The sequence below is a fragment of the Syngnathoides biaculeatus genome, chromosome 2, assembly GCF_019802595.1.
Source record: "Syngnathoides biaculeatus isolate LvHL_M chromosome 2, ASM1980259v1, whole genome shotgun sequence".
Classification (NCBI taxonomy): domain Eukaryota; kingdom Metazoa; phylum Chordata; class Actinopteri; order Syngnathiformes; family Syngnathidae; genus Syngnathoides; species Syngnathoides biaculeatus.
This window is the reverse complement of record NC_084641.1, coordinates 23,229,429-23,250,638: the sequence shown is the minus strand read 5'-3', so window position 1 is coordinate 23,250,638 and position 21,210 is coordinate 23,229,429. Positions and strand designations below refer to the sequence as shown.

Sequence of the window (21,210 nt, the reverse complement as noted above, 5' to 3'; positions counted from 1 at the left end):
AAAAATCCTTCATGTTACCAGAACAGAAAAAGTGTCAAGCTCCAACGATCAGTTTTAATTTCTACAAGCCAAAAACCGCGCCATAATCAAACCTGATAACCATGTCCTCCGGAAATTTTGGGAGTACCAAGATGGCGGCCAACTGGCTTCAACCAATCGACAGACCGCTCGATGCTATCCAGTCTTTTTAGATCAGTGGTTGTACCCCGCCGCACTTGACATGTGACCGGAAAAGCTATTATTTACTTCCTGTAGCTACCTTTCGTCGTTAGCGATCGCATGGTGTAAATCCGTCATCTCATGTGTTCCTTTCACTATTTTGGCAGTGGCCTAAATCGCTGCATGTACCTCAAGCCTTGTAAAATATTTTGCGCTACTGTAGTCGTTAATTTAAAGTACTAATGTTGCAGAAGTCATGGAACCGGGTCCTTCCTCTCTCTTGCCTGCTGCCCAGGATCAGCCTCCGATTTCGGCTGCCGGGAGCTCAACAGGCGCGGGAGGAGAGGCTGACTATGCTCGGGACATAAAAACACACTTTCGCGTGTGCCGCTTCATAATGGAAACAGGTAAGAACAGTTCATCTCGTCTTTAAATGTAAAGGAAGTTACGCGCCTCTTACATTCATATTTAAAAATAGTTTTATTACTGCGCTTTAAATAGAAGTTAGTTTGCAGAAATGTACTGCTTCGTTCTGTATTCCGGCCCACATTTGCATGTTCAAGGCTTCAATTTTATATTTAATTAACTTTAATTTAATAGTTTGCTCTTATCTCCTACATTGATGAATTGAAATGTATTATTCACCCGTCCATCTACCCATTATCTGAGGCGCTTATCCTCACAAGGATCACAGGAGTGCTGAAGCCTATCGTAGCTCAGTTCAGGGTACACACTGAACTAGTTGGCAGCCAATCACAGGCCACACATTAACAAACAACCATTCACAGTAACAATCACACCTATGCTAACCCGTCGGGCCGAACATTCATCCATCTATCCATCCATTTCCTTCGCTGCTTATCCTCACGAGGGTCGCAGGAGTGCTGGAGCCTATCCCAGATGTCAACGGGCAGGATCGAGGCGTGGTTCACCCTGAACTGGTTGTCAGCAGGGCACATAGAGATAGACAGCCACATTCACAACCACACCAAGGGGCAATTTAGAGTCTTCAATTAATGTGTTTTTTTGGGGGGGGGGGTGTGGGAGGAAACCGGAGTGCCCGGAGAAAACCCATGCAGGAAAGGGGGATTTGAACCCCGGTCCTCAGAACTTTAAGGCCAACGCTCTACAGCTTCTCCACCGTACCGCTCATGTCTGAACACATTTAAATAAATATTGTTGAATATTAATGAATTACATTTACATTTCACGCAGGTGTGAAGCTGGGCATGCGGTCTGTGCCTGTGGCTACAGCATGTGTGCTGTACCACAACTTCTTTAGACATGTCAGCTTAAATGTGTATGAACCATACCTGGTGGCCATGAGCTGCATGTACCTGGCAGGCAAAGTGGAGGAGCAGCACATCAGGACCCGTGACATCATCAACGTAAGCCACAGGTAACATTTTCGTTCATGTTCACTACGACAAAACAGTGTTCCCTCGTGTAACGTGGAAATACCCGCGTTAAGTGAAAACCGTGTTGAAGTTTTTTTTTTTTCTTCTTTTTTGTGTATGTGTATATTTTTATTATTCTGGCTCCGACATAGATGTGGGCACACAACTTGTCGTTGGTTGATTATTGGCTTTTTGGGAATTGACCTTTAAGACGACATGTGAACTGAGTGCTGTTGTGTAAGATGTTTTTTTTTTCTTATGAGTATCGGTATACAAAAAAACTATCATGGAAATTTTTACGTTAAAAATAACTTTGTATGGTACTGAGTGGTACATCACACATAGTGTCTAAAGTACTTGCTGAGGTAATTAATTATTTTGGTTAAGAGTAATAAACATGCTATTGTGCCCATTTATTAATTGAAGTGGGTTTTGTAGTTTTTCTCTATTAAAATATTATCTCCCACCTCCCAGGTACTTTAACCGTGGCAGCCCCCCTTTAGAATGTGACAAGGAATTCTGGGACCTGAGGGACAGCGTGGTGCAGTGTGAACTTCTCATCCTCCGGCAGCTCAACTTCCAGGTCTCCTTTGAGCACCCACACAAGGTGTGTATGTGTAGTCATGTCCTCCCATTATTAATATCCACCTTCCTTGCTAGACAATGTGTGATATTGTCATGCTAGACCCAGATTCCTTGTGTGTACGGGTAGAGTCTGGATCATTAAAAAACAATATATCTATACAGTGAAGAAAATAAGTATTTGAACACCCTGCTATATTGCAAGTTCTCCCACTTAGAAATCATGGAGGGGTCTGGAATTTTTATCGTAGGTGCATGTCCACTGTGTGAGAGATAATCTAAAAAGAAAAATCCAGAAATCACAATGTATGTATTTTTTCAACGATTTATTTGCTATACAGCTGCAAATAAGTATTTTGAACACCTGTCAATCAGCTGGAATTGTGACATTTCAAAGACCTGTTAGTCCGCCTTTAAAAGTCCACCTCCGCTCCATGTATTATCCTGAATCAGATGCACCTATGTGAGGTTGTTAGCTGCATAAAGACACCTGTCCACCCCATACAATCAATAAGACTCAAACTTGTAACATGGCCAAGAATAAAGAACTCTCCAAAGACACCAGTGACAAAATTGTACAACTCAACACAGCTGGAAAGGGCTGCAGAGAAATTGCCAAGCAGCTTATTGGAAAAAGGTCCCCTGTTGGAGCAATCGTTAGAAAATGGAAGAAGCTAAACATGACGGTCAATCTCAATCGGAGTGGAGCCCCGTGCAAGATATCACCTCGTGGGATCTCAATGATCCTTAGAAATGTGAGGAATCAGCCCAGGACTAGACGACAGGACCAGGTCAATGACCTGAAAAGAGCTGGGACCACCGTTTCCAAGGTGACTGTTGGTAATACACTAAGACGTCATGGTTTGAAATCATGCACAGCAAGGAAGGTTCCCCTGCTTAAACCAGCACATGTCAAGGCCGTCTTAAGTTTGCCAATGACCATTTAGATGTTACAGAGGAGTCATGAGAGAAAGTTCTGTGGTCAGATGAGACTAAAATGGAACTTTTTGGTGATAATTCCACTCACCGTGTTTGGAGGAAGACGAATGATGAGTTCCACCCCAAGAACACCATCCCTACAGTGTAGCATGGGTGTGATAGCATCATGCTTTGGGGTGTTTTTCTGCACATGGGACAGGACGACTGCACTGCATTAAGGAGAGGATGACTGCAGCCATGTGTTGTGAGATTTTGGGCAACAACCTCTTTCCCTCAGTCAGAGCATTGAAGATGGGTCATGGCTGGGTCTTTCAACATGACAATGACCCGAAGCACACAGCCAGGAAAACCAAGGAGTGGCTCCGTTAGAAGCATATCAAAGTTCTAGTGTGTCCTAGCCAGTCTCCAGACCTAAACCCAATAGAAAATCTTTGGAGGGTGCTGAAACTCAGTGTTTCTCAGCGACAGCCCAGAAACCTGTCTGATCGAGAGAAGATCTGTGTGGAGGAGTGGGCCAAAATCCCTCCTGCAGTGTGTGCAAACACACTGATTTTTAGATTATCTCTCTCACAGTGGACATGGGCCTATGAGGAAAATTTCAGACGCCTCTATGATTTCTAAGTGGGCGAAGTTGCAATATAGCAGGGTGTTCAAATACTTATTTTCTTCACTGTGTGTGTGTATGTATAGTTTTGCAAAGGGGGATCTGTTTACTTTAATTCTAGTTTTCATAGGTATACGATTGTTAATAAGCGGGTCTTCTGTCTCCCTCTCTCTCTCTAGTATCTACTCCACTACTTGATGTCTGTGAAATCGCTCGTAAACCGCCACGCATGGTTTCGATGCCCTGTTGCTGAGACTGCCTGGGCGTTGCTGAGAGACTGCTACCATGGATCTATGTGTATCCGGCACACGCCCCAACACATCGCTATCGCGACGCTGTATTTGGCACTCAACAGCTATGGAGTGGAACTGCCTTTTGGGGAGAAACATTGGTGGCAGGTGCGTATGTGCTCTTAGACTGTTATATTGTGCACAGTCACGCTGCGCAGTTTTCCAATTCTGTTTATTTATTTTTTTTCCATCTGAATCAATTTAATTTCTAACTTTGGGTTTCATTGAACATAAATCATACATTCTTTGGAACATTTAAATTTGTCTTAGGAACTTCCCAGTGGAAAAATGTCACTATGTTGTGGTCAACTAAAACCAATTATTTTAACCTCTCATGTCATGAAAATATCCATCCATCCATTTTTAATTCCGTTTATCTTGTTCATGATGACGTTTTACTGAGTGGTCACCAGCTGTAGCGCACATAGTGTTGAAACGAGATGTTAACATACACTATCAAAAAATATGTGGGCTTTTTTTCCCTCAGTGACTTGAAATCAGACTAAAGTTTTCCTGTTTTAGGTCAGTTAGGATCACCAAAATTATTTAGAGTTCCTAAATGCCAGAACAATGAGAAATACCATACTTTCACGGCTATAAAGTGCACTTAAGAGTCTCACATTTTCTCCAAAATGGATGAGGCACCTTATAATGCAGAGCACCATATGTGTGCACCAATGTCTAAAATCTGCAACAGAGTCGGAACTGCCACGCAAGTTATAGAGCTCGTGCACCTACGTCACGTGACCGGCCGTATTGCCGGTCATACAGAGCATTGCTCAATGCTAAATATCCTGAGACAAAGCGAAAATAGGTCTTGTAGCACGACGCCCATAGTTTTATCCGATTCCGTTAATCATTTACAAGGTGATAATAAATGAAGGTACGTGGAAAAACTTGGCATAGAGGACCCATATTTAATGCCGAAGTCGATGTTTTCGCCGATAAGAAAGTGGACTGTTAATCCGCTTCTGCTTGTCCTGGACAACTGCATCGACAAATGTATCTGGTTGATTTACACAGAAAAGTTTGAAAGCATATAAAAGTGTGGACTCATACAAATACTTCGTTGCTGGCTCTGCTCTCAATCAAGAATAAATCCCACATCGCGATGGAGCCACTCAGATTTTTTCAATACAAATACCAATATTTTATTATTATTTTCTTTTTTTTTAAATACGCATTGGACTCATTTGAGAATAGTGCATATTAAGAAAAAACAGCAAGGTCTGTCAGAGAGAGGTTTACCAAAGTTTAAGGTGTGGCCGCAACACGCTTCCGTGTACGTTGGAGACGACTCTCTGTCGTTTTTTTTTTTTTTTTTAATGCATTGTTCTCAAATTAGCCAATTTTGGATTATAAATACTTCTTGGGAATTTGAGATTGAGAACAATAATTCCTACCTGAAATGAAGTGATCACTACACAGTCGTGTGTATTTGGTTGGGAACCATCCATCACTTTTAATTGCCGAAATCCATCGATCTTTTCTGGTCTTTTCAGCTGGTGTTCTATTGAATGACCTCTTTGAATATCTGTCTCATCTGATGTGACTACCAACTGCACAACAGCTCTTGGGTAGTGTAAATATTCCCCTCCGGTTCAATGTCCCACACATTTTCGAGCAAGACTTTTTGACCGGCATAATGGCGCCGTGAAAATGGTGACGTCACGTGCGCGAGCTCTATATAGAGTAAAATCGGATGTGTGAGAGGACAGTATGCGGACATTACACGGGGAAGTGTTGGCGGGGGAGAGGACGCTTAACGCCTGCTCTCCAGAAGGTATATAATGAAGCTATGTGTTTTGTGCTAAACAACATCATTTTGGCTTAGGCCATCCAAAAATTGCACCAATAAAGAGACACGCTTACGAAGTTCAACTTCAAGCTACCAGTTACACAAACAAACATGGGACTCAAGCAGCTGTGAGAGAATTCAAGATAAATAAATCCATGGTGCTAAAGTGGAGGAAGCAGGAAACGAGCTTCTCAAAGTCAAGAAGACACGGAAACGAGGTGAGGTGGCCCGAGTTGGAAGAGCAACTTGACCAGTGGATCAATGATCAGAGAACAAAAAAAACAAGAGCAGCAAATGACCTCGGCGCTTGCTATTACTCCGGGAGGCTTGATGAAGCAACGTCAACCGCCGCACATCGGTAAACAGAGTGTACAAAGTAAAGTTGCGAGCGGCGTGGGAGCGATGGGTGACAAATAACGAACACGGCTTAATTAAGACTGGGCGGAATCGTTGGGTGAGTTTATACCACAATTTGGGAACGGATTGTGAATGGTTGGGCTAACGTGTCTGGTTCCACTGTTGTTCAAAAAGCCGGCATCATATCAGAGGAGTCACACGGCAACGACACTGCCAATGATGAGAGGAAACCTGTTTGATGGAGAACTTGACCAGCTGTTCATTTTGGATACAGACGATATGGACTTTGAAGGGTTTGTGGATGGGGATTAAAAAAAAATAACAAGTACATTGGTTACAACTTCAATAAATTACAACCGAACTCACTGTTTACATTGTTAAATACTTGAATAAAGTACAACCAAACTCAGTTTTGTTCCCGGTGCCCTTTTAAATAGCGCGCATGCATGTTACCGTATGTTTTAAGCTAGTGTCGCTACATGCTTTGCGGCGCGAAACATGTATGCACATCGTGTTTGAAGTGGATGTTTTGTTTCAATTATTTCTTCTCTCGTCGTTTTTGTTGTTTTGTTGTCTGCTGGTTGTACTGTTCTGTTTGCTGTGGTGTACTGATTTTGGTTTGGTGTGACATTGTGGGTGGTGATGATGTGTTGACTGGTGACTTGCTGCGTAAAAAAGTACAAGCTTGTTCATTTGCTTACAAAAATAAACGTACAATTACCCCTCACTGTCTCGTGAGTGCCACCACGCCTGCGCCCAATAATATGGTGCGCCATATGTATGTGTTAAATACTGAAATTGCACCCGCAACTGAGGCTGCGCATTTCAATAAAATGCGACATATGTTCGCGAAGATACAGTATATATTTTTGAACAATTACTTTTTTCAAAGTCATAAGAATATATACAGAAATATTAAAATTTCTTTGAACAATGTGGGAAGTCTCAGATATGTTTTTTGAAGCTTCTGATATCTTTTATGGCATTGAGTTAGGGACACCTGTGGATGTATTTAAAAGCACAACTAAAACTTAAACTAAAGAGTTCTTTGTGCAAAATTATGGAACAGAAACCAAGATGGGGAAAAAAAGTGTGGCCTACCACAAGTCTGGTTCATCCTTGGGTGCAATTTCCAGATGACTGGCACGGCCACGTTTGCCTGTTCAAACAATTTCACTTACTTATTTACACCATTGGAATGTCCAGCCATCATACCACTCACGATGGAGCCAGGATCTGTGTCCCAGTGGGGAATGTGTTTTGGTCCAAAATATGAAAAGGCTGGCTAATAAGAGTGTCTCATTAGCCTCAGCGAAATGAGATGAAAGGCCAGGAAGAAGCCATTACTCTGAAAGAAAAATCAAAAAGACAGATTGCACTTTTTCCAATTATGGATTAATTACGCAGATTTCTGGATGCATGTTATGTGTTCTGGTGAAACTCAAATTGACTGTTAAGCAGAATTAGCATCATTTACATTTGGAGGATAAAGGGGGACGTTTGCATGCCAGAGAACACAATCCCAACATAGTACTTATTAAATTATCAATACTTGGTGTTGATCTTTTTTTTTTTTTTTTTTTTTCTAATCAGCTTTGATTGTCTGTTGCAGCTCTACTTTGGTTGTTCTTTGTGGCAGCACCAAACCAGACTGACAGGTGAAAAACAAAAGATTCAAGGACTTGCCGTGTAGAACTGCCCCAAAAACCCCTGCGGCAGGGGAGTGCTTCCTCACAAGCAGCAGGAAGTACATCCTCTGCTGGGTCATTTTGAGGATTGAGTTGAGGTTGGTCTCCCTCTTCAGGTCCTGAGGAACTGTAATTTCCAGGATCTTTCAGGTTAAGACAGTTTACACAGGGTAGTTGGAAAGAGTTAGTCTGAAGTCCACGATCATGTCGACTGTCTGAAGCGTGTTCAGCTCTAGGTTATGTTGGCCGCACTAAACCTCCGGGCTCTCTGTCAATATACAACCTCGTAACCGTCTTTGAAGAGGCCGATTATTGCCGTATCGTCTGGAAACTTCAGGGGTTTGTCATGCTGGTGTGTCGAGTTGCACTTGTCTGTGAAGAGTTGGAAGAGCAGAGGCGAGAGGTGACATCCTTCTAGGGCCCCGGTGCCGATGGTGACTGTCAGTACTGCGATGGTGATGCGGCTGGGTAGGTGTACGGTGTGAAAATGTCCTTTTTAAATTTGCAGTCGAAGGTATTCAAGTCGTTAGCCAGTCGTTGTTTGTTCTCCACCGAGGGGGATGATCGCTGGTAGGCAGTTAGTTGAAGCTCTGAATGCGATGAGTCACATTTATCCCGTTATTGTGGTTTCTTTAATATAGTTTATTACAGAGCAGGTGATCGGGCTATGGCTCAACGCCAGGACCCGTTTTTTTCTACACTGTCCCCCATCCAAGTACTAATCAGGTTGGCTGGTTAGCTTCCGAGTTCGGACGAGATCTGGCAGCATGTGGGGATTGTACACAGTTAGTGTTTGTAATTCTTGCCAGACGGACTCGAGTCGTTCTAAGCCAACTCGTTTTTCAGCCTTTCTGCATAATTTCTCTTTCTGATGTTGATTTCTTTTGTCAGCTGCCGGTGAAACACGTCATATTTTCTGAACGCGCACGTCTTAATTGGTACACGTCTTCACAGATCAACAAATCTATGCAAATTTCTGACTTTCAAGAAAGTCATGAAAAAGGTATTTAAAAAAGGTATTTAAAAAGTCACTGTTCTTGCATTTAGCGCAAAGAAACAATTTTGATAAGCCTATTTAACCTAAAACCGGAGGGGTTTAGTCTGATTTCATGCCAGACAATGACAGGAAAAAAGGTGTTTATGAATATAGTTTACGTAAACATCTATTTTCTAGTTTCTAAAAAAAAAAAAGAAATGGACAAAAACGAAAAACAAGAATTTTGTGATCCTCGTGCCTAAGACTAAAGTTTTCTTTGAGAAAAGTTTTTTGTGTGTATTCTCTTGTCACTTAGAGGTGACTAGTCAACCAAACAATGGGCTGCATTATGCCTTTAGTCACGTTACGATGACAGAAACTCCAGGATGGGAAAAGTGTAAAGCTCCAGATCAGTTTGAGTACGCTTGATAAAATTGCAGCTAAAATCTACTGACACTGAAGTGTGACTCAAGATATGTCTCCACCCACCTCTCCCGCTCCAGTCAGTCTTCAAAGCCCTCATCCTGTTCTATTCATTGGACGGTGGTGCACTTAAAATGTTCCATTGTCAACCACTTCCACTAATGAGGTCTCTTTTGTTGAAGCTCTGCTTTATATGGCACTCTATTTAAATGCAAATCTTATATATCTATTTTTTTCAATTCAAAATTTGTCATGGTTCCCACTTCGGACCTACAGGCAAGAAAATCTCGGCTGTTTGAAGTCCAAACTTTGAGTTGGTGTATGTGTATGTGTAGGTGCTTTGTGAGGGCGCAACCAAAGCGCGCATCGATGCTGTGATCTCTGACCTTCTCCAACTGTACGACATGGAGGCCAAGTGTATCTGAGGACACTGGCAGGAGACCTGCACACGCAAGACGCCAGTTGTTAATGGAGCTGTACGTGTGCAGTCGCCAGTGCGACATTTCTGAGGGTAACTGTGCATGAGGGAATTCGCACAGGAGACAGTTTTGACTAGAAAAACAAAACAAAACAAACAAAAAAAACCACGGACTGCAATACCGAGGCGTAACACCGTGGGGAGACAATTCCTAAGTTCCCTCTACCTGATTTCAGACATCTCAGGAGTGCAGCAAACCAAGATTCTGTAGAATTGAATTACTGGCAGTTAAGCATGATTTTACCTGCAAAGACTTTTGGCTCATGAGTTACTGTTCATCCTCATCAAAGGTTACAGCAGATCCAGTCAACTCGATGCTGTGTTGTATTTAGTTGTCCAGTTTAAAGGCGAAATCCAGTGCTTTCCATGAACAATGTGTCATGTAATATGTACCCTATTTTGACAATGGGATGTTAAATCCTCTCTCATTTAATAGTGTTTTGAGAAGATTTTTATCGACAATTACGAATTTTCCGGCGCGCTGCCATTTTCGCGAGTCACATGACGTGACGTGTAAGGTGCCGCACCAATGGCTGGATTACATTGTGCCCAGCGCTGATTCCTCGCCTTCATCCTCATCTGATGAAGAAATAGCAGTATCGGTTGGTCATGAAGACTGAGAAATACTTCCATACAGATTTGAACATGTCGCTGCAATTAATGTTGAATATTCGGATGGTTCTTCTGGCGGAATGATGCCAGAGTCTGACTACTCGGAGGCCCAGGCGCAGGACGTAAGTGCCTAAACAAAGGCCCCTGGAGCTCCGCTGCGGATGTTTCTTCAGATGGGAATGACGCGGAGTCTGACCAGCGACCTCCGGCGGCGGGCTGTGAGACGAGCTTCAGCTAACGGCCTCCGCTAGACGTCGCTAGCCGAAGCTCGGCTAACAGCCTCCGCCGGATGCCGAAGCTCAGCGGAGGCCGTTAGCTGACGTTCGGCGGAGGCCATTAGCCGAGCTTTATCACCTCCGCGCACGTAAGTAATGTGACTTGCGAAAATGGCAACGCCCCTGAAAATTCGTAATTGTCAATAAAAATCTTCTCAAAACACTATTAATTGCGAGAGGATTTAACATCACATTGTCAAAATAGAGTACATATTACATGACCTATTGGATGCATTGTTCATGCAAAGCTCTGGAGTTCCCCTTTTAATATTAGCGCTTTGTCAGCCCCCTACCAAAAAAAATCTCGTTAGAAACATTAGGATGCACCTCTCTGTTTTTCCCAAGGTTAAGACTCCATTATTGGCAGTGACAAGTGCAGAGCCAATTTTCACATTCAAATATAGAAGTTAAGGACCGACACCATCCCCAATAGAAGTCTTCGAGGTCGTATTCCTGTACATATTATATTCATGTTCATTCACCTGCCATAATTTTTGGTTGACTTGCTCATTATAAGAAAATCCAAAGTGAGAGATTTATCATTCCAATAAACTCTTCAAATCCCCACCGAGGAATCCTTAATTTGCACCACATCATTAGCGAACATTAAGGAGAAGAGCGCATGACCACCACGACCGGCCCGTTTCTTTGCTCACAATCATACAGTGGCTGCATTGAATCAGAATGAAGGGTCTCTCCCTTTCACCTTTACTTTGAGGTGCATCCTGCCGGTTTGCTGGATGTTGGTAAGGTATTGAATACGAGGACCGCTTGGTGCCTTCAGGATCCCGGTATCGTCCTTGCAATCACGATGGCAATACCGTCTAAGATCGGTGCTCCACGTCTCTCAAGTATCTTCGGGGCTTGGTGAACAAATTTGTTTACGGCCCTTCCGCCCAGAAGACTTTCGTCCACAAGGAGTCAGGCTCAAATTAGATTCATCTTGTCAGCAGGTTTTGTGTTTAGCAGCGAGGGTACTTGGGAACTGCTGAGAAAAAAAAAAAAAAGCTTCCTCCATCTTTCGATTGTATACGGTTGCTTTGTTGGTGTTTAATAATGCAAGATATTGATGGCACCCTAATTCATGTCTCCCCTAACCTTTGTTGAATAACCCCCCCCCCCCCCCCCCGTGAGAAAATCTTTATGGTCTTTTCCACTTGTTTGGATCTCCACATGACACGTGTGCTATCAAGTGCAGTACAGTTTTACAGTGAACAAAATAAATATTTGAACACCCTGCTATATTGCAAATTTTCCCACTTAGAAATCATGGAGGGGTCTGCAATTTTCATCGTGGGTGCATGTCCACTCTAAGAGAGATAATCGAAAAAGAAAAATGCAGAAATCACAATTTTTTTTTTTTAACCATTTCTTGATGTAATTCAGGTGCAAATAAGTATTTGAACTTCTGTCTATCAGCTAGAATTCTGACCCTCAAAGACCTGTTAGTCCGCCTTTAAAAGTCCACCTCCACTCCATGTATTATCCTGAATCCGATGCACTTGTGTGAGGTTGTCAGCGGCATAAAGACACCTGTCCACCGTATAAAATCAGTAAGACTCAAACTTGCAACATGGCAAAGACCAAAGAGCTCTCCAAAGACACCACAGACAAAATTGTACAACTCCACAGGGCTGGAAAGGGCCACGGAGAAATTTCCAAGCAGCTTGGTGGAAAAAACGTCCACTGTTGGAGCAATCATTGTAAAATGGAAGAAGCTAAACATGACGGTCAATCTCAATCGGAGTGGAGCCCCGTGCAAGATATCACCTCGTGGGATCTCAATGATCCTTAGAAATGTGAGGAATCAGCCCAGGACTAGACGACAGGACCTGGTCAATGACCTGAAAAGAGCTGGGACCACCGTTTCCAAGGTGACTGTTGGTAATACACTAAGACGTCATGGTTTGTAATCATGCACAGCAAGGAAGGTTCCCCTGCTTAAACCAGCACATGTCAAGGCCGTCTTAAGTTTGCCAATGACCATTTGGATGTTACAGAGGAGTCATGAGAGAAAGTTCTGTGGTCAGATGAGACTAAAATGGAACTTTTTGGTGATAATTCCACTCACCGTGTTTGGAGGAAGACGAATGATGAGTTCCACCCCAAGAACACCATCCCTACTGTGACACATGGGGGTTGTAGCATCATGCTTTGGGGGTGTTTTTCTGCTCATGGGACAGGACGACTGCACTGTATCAAGGAGAGGATGACCGTGGCCATGTGTTGTGAGATTTTGGGCAACAACCTCTTTCCCTCAGTCAGAGCATTGAAGATTGGTCGTGGCTGGGTCAATGACCTGAAGCACACAGCCAGGAAAACCAAGGAGTGACTCCGGAAGAAGCATATCAAGGTTCTGGCGTGGTCTACCCAGTCTCCAGACCTAAACCCAATGGAAAATCTTTGGAGGGAGCTGAAACTCTGTATTTCTCAGTGACAGCCCAGAAACCTGTCCGATCTAGAGAAGATCTGTGGGGAGGAGTGGGCCAGAATCCCTCCTGCAGTGTGTGCAAACCTGGTGGACAACTCCAGGAAATGTTTGACCTCTGTAATTGCAAACAAATGCTACTGCGAAAAATATTAACATTGGTTTTCTCAGGTGTTCAAATACTTATTTTCAACTAAATCACATGAATAAATCGTTGGAAAAAAATCATACATTGGGATTTCTGGATTTTTCTTTTTCGACGATCTCTCTAACAGTGGACATGCACCTACGATGAAAATTTCAAACCCCTCCATGATTTCTAAGTGGGAGAACTTGCAATATAGCAGGGTGACATCTGATTGGTTAAAAACAAGGAACTGAGAGATGAGAACACGTCTCCTGCTGCCTTGTGTCAAAAGCACTGTAGTACAAAGCAGGCAGATGTCAAAAGTTCATTTAGATCTACTTATGGCCTCATGCTGTGGTTTAGCTGCACCTGCACATGATGGTGTGTGGCGTGTGTGTATATATATATATACTGTTTTTTATGTCGTACTTAATCTCATTTGTGAGTTGTTTCTCTTCTCTCTGATCTTCATGTGGTTGTAATCACTTATTATGACAATTATTAGGTGCAGACATTGGGCGCTTTAGGGTTGCAGCCCTGAGAGGTAAACTCACACACAAGCATCCTCACACACCATCAGAGGTGTGTGAAAAACAAGTCGGTGTGCAGGTTAGTTAAGGACATCCTGCGTTCACGTCGAGCTGCACATCCACACAGAGGCTCAAAGTGTAGCTGTGAAGTGAAGTCTGGCAAGGGCGCTATTGTGGCTGCATTTCATTTCTAGAACATTCATCCTCCTACAAAAATACACGTAGAGTAATATCCCCTGAAGTGTGTATATGGCCATGAGAAGAGCGTCACACAATCTCTGCTGTCAGATTACCCCCCCCCCCCCACCCCCTTCTCCTCCTCATGCTTTGAGCCTCTCTTCATGGGACAAGAGACATAGCGTGTATTGCGGTGGCGTCACGTGCCTCGGTCTTCCTCCTCCCGACATGTTGCCTCCCGTCTTATCTGTCACTCTCCAACTGGTGATTGGGGGGGGGGGGGGGGGGGGGTAAAGGCTGTCTCCCATTCTCCCCTGGGTGTTCCTCGCCGCATCCCAGATGCCCTCTCTTCATTTCAGTCGTTCCCATTCTCCACATTTCTTGATGTTTCCCAGTCAACCCCCTCTCCTCGTTTCCGGCCTCGTCCTCCCCTCCCTTCTCCTCCCTCGCCTCTCCTTAATGTTGTATTAATAATGGAGAGGAAGCATGTTCAGCCAGACTCCATGAATTAACCATCATATGGGAATGAGAACGGGAAAAGAGTCAGCAGGAGCGTGGAAAGAAAGCATGCGATATGGATTGATGCGATTTAGGCAGCGTGAGGAAAGCGTTGACAAGAACATTTTAGAGGAGAAAAGAATGAATGTTCTTCTTTGGTGGTCTACTAACAAAAAGTCTTTTTCTACTCGTTCTTACTTTGGGCTTGAGGACACAGAAGCGCTACCTGCGTGTGCGTGTGTTATATATAAATGATCGTTTGGCATGTTGATGTTGCAGGGCTCCAGTGTAAGATCAGATTTCCCTGAAACTGCCGGAAGCTCTGCAGCATGATCAACACCAACCGAACCCACTAAACGCAAAACAGTATTTAATGAGGTGTATGTGATGAGGGAGGCATGTACACAGCTGTTTTTGGAGGCCAGTGTTTAAGCCCCCACAAAAGCCAATAACACAACATCATGGGTAAAGGGACACTAAAGGGGATATACTGTAATGTCAACTTACCCCTGTTCAAAGGGAAGGTTTTTGTTATCGATACATTAGGACCTAAATATATTGTAAAAAAAAAAATCCCCACCATTAATGTGACATTTACAACTCCATCCATCCATCCATCCATCCATCCATCCATCCATTGTTTTTCTTAGGCTCTTATCCTCAAGAGTGTCGCCTGGAGCCTATCCCAGCTGTCAACAGGCAGGAGGGGGGGGGGCACCCTGAACTGGTTGCCAGCCAACCGCAGGGCACATAGAGACAAACAGCCGCTCTCACAATCACACCTAGGGGCAATTTGGAGTGGACGATTAATGTTGCATGTTTTTGGGATGTGGGAGGAAACCGGAGTGCCCGGTGAAAACCCACGCAGGCACGGGGGAGGACAATTCATACTCATCTTTAAAGGGAGTTAGCCCACATTTACCACTATTTAAAGTTCCTCCGATTAAGCCCAAATCCGTTTTTGATGTTCTAGAAGGCTTTTCTTTATATTTTTACTGTCAAGTCTTACAACACAATCCACAGTCTCCAGGGATCTTGTGCAGGATTGGAGGCATCTCATTGTTCAAAGGTCAGTAAAAATTTGCAAAGCATAAAATATACCAGGAGCTCAGTCATCATCACAGAGAAAAGATAGCAGGCACATTTCAAACAACTGCAAGTCCAAATGGAAGCCTTATCTTCATAAAAAAAACATCTAAGCCATGCTACAAAACACAGTTTTGGGTGGCAACCAGTTCGGGGTGTACCCTTCCTCCTGCCCGTTGACAGCTGGGATAGGCGGCGTCACTCCCCGTGACCCTTGTGAGGATAAGCGGCTAAGAAAGTGGATGGATGGATGGATGGATGGATGGGGGAGCCTCTTGCATACAGTATATCATCACATCACCATTGTTTTAAGTGAAGATAGTTGTGCGTTTTATAAAAGACAAAGCATACAACCTTGAAGTCAAACTTGAAATGGGATCAAACTGCGGTGATTTTAATTCTCGAATCGTGTCCCGGTTCCGATTTTTCGCCTCCCTGGTCTCTCCCCTCCCCCCTCTTCCCCTTCATCTTCTCAGCGCAATTGAACAAAGCAGAGGCCTTAGGCGCTGTCCGGGGTGCTGAAAGCTACTACACGCAAGTGCTGAGAAACAACAAATCATAACTTCTTTCATGCATTTCATATCGCCCCCTTTGCCGCGCATGGCTATAGTGAACTAGATATTGTCAAACTTATTATGTAGTGAGGAGAGAGAGGAGACTTATTTATAGATGAATCAGATGAACATATAAATAGATATCCTCTCCCCTGGACCGCTCACACATGCACACACAACTTGATGAAAAGCTTTGTCACCGATTTGATCTTTCCCTCCTCTTATCATCACATCATCTCCCAGAGGCATATTAAAACATCTGACACACTTTCATTGCAGATGAACACTCCTCTGTTTCAATATTTCCATAAATAGGTACAAACTTTTCCCTTTCCAGGCGTAAAAGGTGGCACCTTGGGAGAATAAAATTTGCATGCGATAGTCACATGCAGTACAGTACATTAATGGGACATTTGGGGGCCATTTCAAAATAATCTGGGACTGCGCCTCAGCAAACATCGCTCTGTAGTTAAATGAAAAGGTAAGAAAACGCTGCATTTTGGAGGCTAACAACTGTTGGTATACATTATGAAATCATTGGCTGGTAAATAGGTCAAATGATATTCAGCAAAGGTCACAATATCCAGCGACATTGTTTTAAATACGATTCTTAAATGGGCCAACGTTCAGGGGGTGGGAGCAAATTGTTTATATGCCTTCATGCAGCCATGCCTGCTTGGTTTTAGTTACATAAACAGAAATGCCCTTGAAATGAACTATTTTAAGTTAATGCCTCAGGACTTTCCAGTTTTGAGGTCGCGTGAGCTTGTTGCAGCCAGCAGTGGTGAGTTATACAGTATATTTTTATTATTTCGTTCGCAAGCCCCAAAGGCGCAGAGCACCGACTGATCACGGATGCATTTCATGGAAAATATGCCAATAAATCCTTTCACCACCATGCCGGTTATTAGTATAAATGATTGTTTTTTCATTTGGTTTATTTAAGAATCAAAGCTCAAGGTGTGCTGAGACGTAGCTGCTTTTCTCCTCAGAGTGAACCTTTTGTAACTGAACATTGTGGTTTTTTTTCCTTTTTTTATTTTTTGTGTTACTGCTGGTATAAAGGGTGACAGATCACCAAAGAAATAAATATCAACCCTCGGTACAGAAAATGGATGGCTGGATAGTAATCATTTAATTGATTGCTTCATGTGTAATAGAAAAAAAGAGAAAAAAAATCAAAATCACAACTAACTGTACAGTTTATTTCCTCCATCGGTAAAATCCCAGTCAAGCATTCGTAAATTATTGGCAGTTTGCTGTAAATTTAATGTTCATGTGCCATCCTGTCACTTTAATAGCATTAGGCTGAATTTGAGAATGCAGAAAAGAGCAGGAAACTTCCCAAAATATTTTTTTTTTACTTCGTGTCAGCATAATTCACATAATCAAGAAACAGACACGTGATGTACTGTGTTTTATTTGTCAATAAACACGATAGTGTTTCAAAAAAAGGAATCAGAAATGAATGAAAATAATTCTAATTCTTTTTATTATTGTGATGGTCGACGACTGGTGAGCACGCTTGCTTCACAGTTCTGGGGTCCTTGTCTGGGTGGGTTATTTCCGAGCACTGAGATTTCTTCCCACATCCCCAAAACGTGCATGGCAGCTTGATTGAAGACTCTAAATTGTCCGTAGATGTGAATGTGAGTGCCAACGGTTGTTTGTGCCCCGCGATTGGCTGGCGACCAGTTCAGGGTGTACCATGCCTCTCTCCCGAACCTGGGATAGGCTCCAGCTTAGGACCCTAATGAGGATAAACAGGAAGGAAAATGTATTGATCCATCCATCCATCTGAGCCGCTTATCCTCACGAGGGTCGCGAGAGTACTGCAGCCTATCCCAGCTGTCAACGGGCAGGAGGCGGGGTACACCCTGAACTGGTTGCCAGCCAATCGCAGAGCACATTGAGACAAATTGCCACACTCACAATCACACCTTGGGGCAATTTAGAGTGTTCAATTAATGTTGCATGTTTTTGGGACGTGGGAGGAAAACTGAGTGCCCGGAGGAAACCCACGCAGGCACGGGGAGAACATGCAAACTCAACACTGGCAGGGCCAGGATTGAACCTCAGAGCTGTGAGGCCAACGCTTTCCAGCTGTGCCACCGAAAATGGATTAATATTAATATTATCATTATTATTAATAACAATAATGATATTATTATGATCATTTTAACAAGTCTTTAACCAGCATTACCCTTCACCATGCTGCAGTGTGTCCGTGTCGTCACCACGCAGAGGAGGGAGGGGGGTGGATGACGTATGCACCCCCCCCTTTCGCCTCCTCCTTGTGCCTGTGGATGCTGCGAGCAAGCTCCTGTGCGCGCGCGGGCTCCTCCTCCAGAGATGTCGCAGGCGCATCCCCTGTCAGCGTGCCCTTTGCCTGCGCCTTTTCTTTTATTTGACACTTCACTGCATTGGGCACCGTCATCTTAGTCATCGTCATCATCATCATCATCAGCAGCAGCAGCAGCAGCACAGGCGGTAAGCACCGGCAACATACTGCACCCCACATCACACCGCCGCCCCCACCCTCCGCAAGAGAGGTGTTTAAAACCGGCGAATCTCTTTCTCTCGCTCTTTCGCCCCCCCCCTTCTTCCTCCCACCCCCACCCGTCCGACAGCCGCAGAACACGGGCGACCCGCGGTCAGGTGACAGCGCGGAGCGGAATATTCATCAGCACCGTGCTTGTCTCTCATCCCCTCTCCTCCATCGGACTGTAAGGCTGCACGGTCCTCCTCCTCCTCCTCCTCCTCCTCTTCTTCCACCACCGCCACGACCATCACCTCCTCCACCGCCGCCACCGCAACCCCTCCTCCTCCTCCTGCCCTCCTGTGTGCACCCTCTCTTATCCGGGCCGGGACATTCTCCGCTCCACGCACACGCAAGATTAACTGGGGATTGTGGCTCTCCGCCCGCCCACCGATGCTGATGCTGATGTCCTTGAGCTCGGCCCGCACGGTGAGTCTCCGAGTCCGCGCGCGTTGACGTGCGTGCGTGCGTGCGTGCTCGCGTGCATGGCTGCGTGACTCCTATTTACCCCACGCGGCATCTCTTGGCGTGATTGTGCTCAAGCACGGCGTGGGGATTTTATCCCCGAATATATTTGGAAGCAGTGCTCGGGCCTGGTATTTCATCGCAGGCCTCGCGGAGCTACTCTCATAGCCGTACAGCCGGGCATACCGTAATACCGTGCTAAACAGCGCTATGACATTCTAAGAGTGTGCGCGGTTGCAGAGCTCCACGCCGATGCACGTCCACCCTTCCACATATGTCGGGTGGAAGCCCGCGGTCCGACGAGCTTCGCGGGCCTCTCTGAAGTCCTCTTCCATCCACCCCTTCATCCTCCCGTCCTTCATAGTGTTTTTGTTTTTTTTTTTTTTCATGCCGCGGCGTACCTGCAGCGTGCACCCGTGGGGGTTTTCCGGTTCGATCCGGTAATCATCTCCGGCCAGAGTCACAGTGCAGCGTGGGCCCGGTAACCTTGCGGCGATAGGGGCATAGGTTAGCGGCGCAACTTGAACCCTCCCGCTGAATTTGAAGGAGGCTTCCAGACGCGGTCGGTGGGGTGCGCTTCGTGTTGCTGCCATGTGCGGAGGACGAAGGGCAGCAGCGGGATGATGAGGAAGAGGATGATGATACGCGGGCACGTCTGAAGGTTACCAACAAAGGTCATTTTGTGTGTGGATTGGACCAGTGCTGCACGCAAAGGAACCGTAGACTAGAGTATTTGTAAGTATTCTGTGTGTGGGGGTGGAGGGTGGGGGTGGGGTTAGCTCTGGATGAAGGTGAACAGGAGCTCACAGGAGGGACATGGCATGCAGACCTTTATCTATCTATCTATCTATCTATCTATCTATCTATCTATCTATCTATCTATCTATCTATCTATCTATCTATCTATCTATCTATCTATCTATCTATCTATCTATCTATCTATCTATCTATCTATCTATCTATCGCCTCAACCAAAGCCAACTATTCCCCCCCCCCCCCCCATGCTCATCAGCGACTTACTTTAAAGTGCGACGCAGCCATGCAGTTATTTGTGTCAGCTCACCTCCGCAATGTCTCCACCGTGTCGAAGCCTGAGCGAGCTGCGTCCGCCGCGGGTTCCAAAAAGGGGCGCACGCGAGAACCCGCCCCCCCCCCCCCCACACACACACACACACAACCCACCCCCGTGCACGTGTCACAGGGCGAACAGGTGGCCGTGCAGCTCCTCTTAAAAGGAATTTTGCTGTGAAGCTAAGAGATTTATTCAGGGGCAAGACACAACAACAGCTAGACAACTCTGAGGGCATCAAGCAACCGCACACAAAGCAAGCGCACATATTAGTTTGTCAGGTGTGTGTGTGTGTGGATGTGTGTTTGTGTGTAGCCTGGATTAACCCGTCTGGCACGCACACATGAACACTCACAGAGCACTCATTGGCCTGGTGGCCTGGAATCAAATCCCAGGAGGACCTTTTCTCTCTCTCAGTGGTTAACATTGTTACTGCTGTGCACAAGTGGAAATATGCACCCACGTAGTCCTTTACAACGGGGATCCCCAACCCCCGGTCTGCGGAGTGGTACCGGTCCATGAGGCATTTTTTACCGGTCACAGAGAAAGAATGACCAATTTATATACTTTGTTGTTTTGCGCCTCACGGGTATTATGTATTTTGTTTTAAAAATTGACTGGATCCTCTCTGCTGTAACAACTGTGCGTCTCAACTGGAAAGTCAAGACTGCACAGAACACTGCAGCGGTTCTGTTTCCATTCCTAGCCGACTCGCTGACGGCTGCAAGCTCAAACAACCAATCATTTCATAAACGTTCACTGGAAACAAAACAACACTAGATTTTGGTCACGTTTCTAAAAATAAGGCTGTACGACCTAAAAAAAAAAAAGCTTCTTTGAATACAAACTATCAGGGTTTGTCCAGCCATCCATTTCCCAAGGTGCTTATCCTCACAAGAGTTGGGGGAATACCAGAGCCCATCCTAGCAAACTTTGGGTGAAAGGCGGACTAAACCCCGAACTGGTCGCCAGTCAGTTGCAGGGAACACTGTCAGGGTTTATCTTTACAAGTAACTCGAATGCATTGAGTCCGCTCTGCATAATAAAGTATGTGGTGACAAGCCAGCCAACCACACAAGGAGACCAAGCACGCTGGACAAGCTGTTGGAGTTTTTTTTTTTTTTCTTTAAAGAAAAAGAGAACTGAATACGCTGCTATA

General features: G+C 44.7%; 1 protein-coding gene across 1 annotated transcript; it reads left to right on the top strand.

The window, feature by feature from the left end:
• The first annotated feature begins 234 nt into the window (after positions 1 to 234).
• Positions 235 to 11,696, top strand: ccnq (cyclin Q). The gene is made up of 5 exons (XM_061841741.1): positions 235 to 566; positions 1,375 to 1,558; positions 2,031 to 2,163; positions 3,861 to 4,079; positions 9,549 to 11,696. Exons 1-5 carry the CDS (start codon positions 416 to 418, stop codon positions 9,636 to 9,638), a joined length of 777 nt encoding a protein of 258 aa, XP_061697725.1. The 5' UTR covers positions 235 to 415; the 3' UTR covers positions 9,639 to 11,696.
• Positions 11,697 to 21,210: the final 9,514 nt, after the last annotated feature.

What these genes read in the sequence shown, in the direction of transcription:
- ccnq (XM_061841741.1), top strand. Translation starts at nt 416, where the DNA reads ATGGAACCGGGTCCTTCCTCTCTCTTGCCTGCTGCCCAGGATCAGCCT. An exon ending in CCTTTGAGCACCCACACAAG is followed by an intron (nt 2,164 to 3,860) that starts GTGTGTATGTGT and finishes CTCTCTCTCTAG; the next exon opens with TATCTACTCCACTACTTGAT. An exon ending in GGGAGAAACATTGGTGGCAG is followed by an intron (nt 4,080 to 9,548) that starts GTGCGTATGTGC and finishes GTGTATGTGTAG; the next exon opens with GTGCTTTGTGAGGGCGCAAC.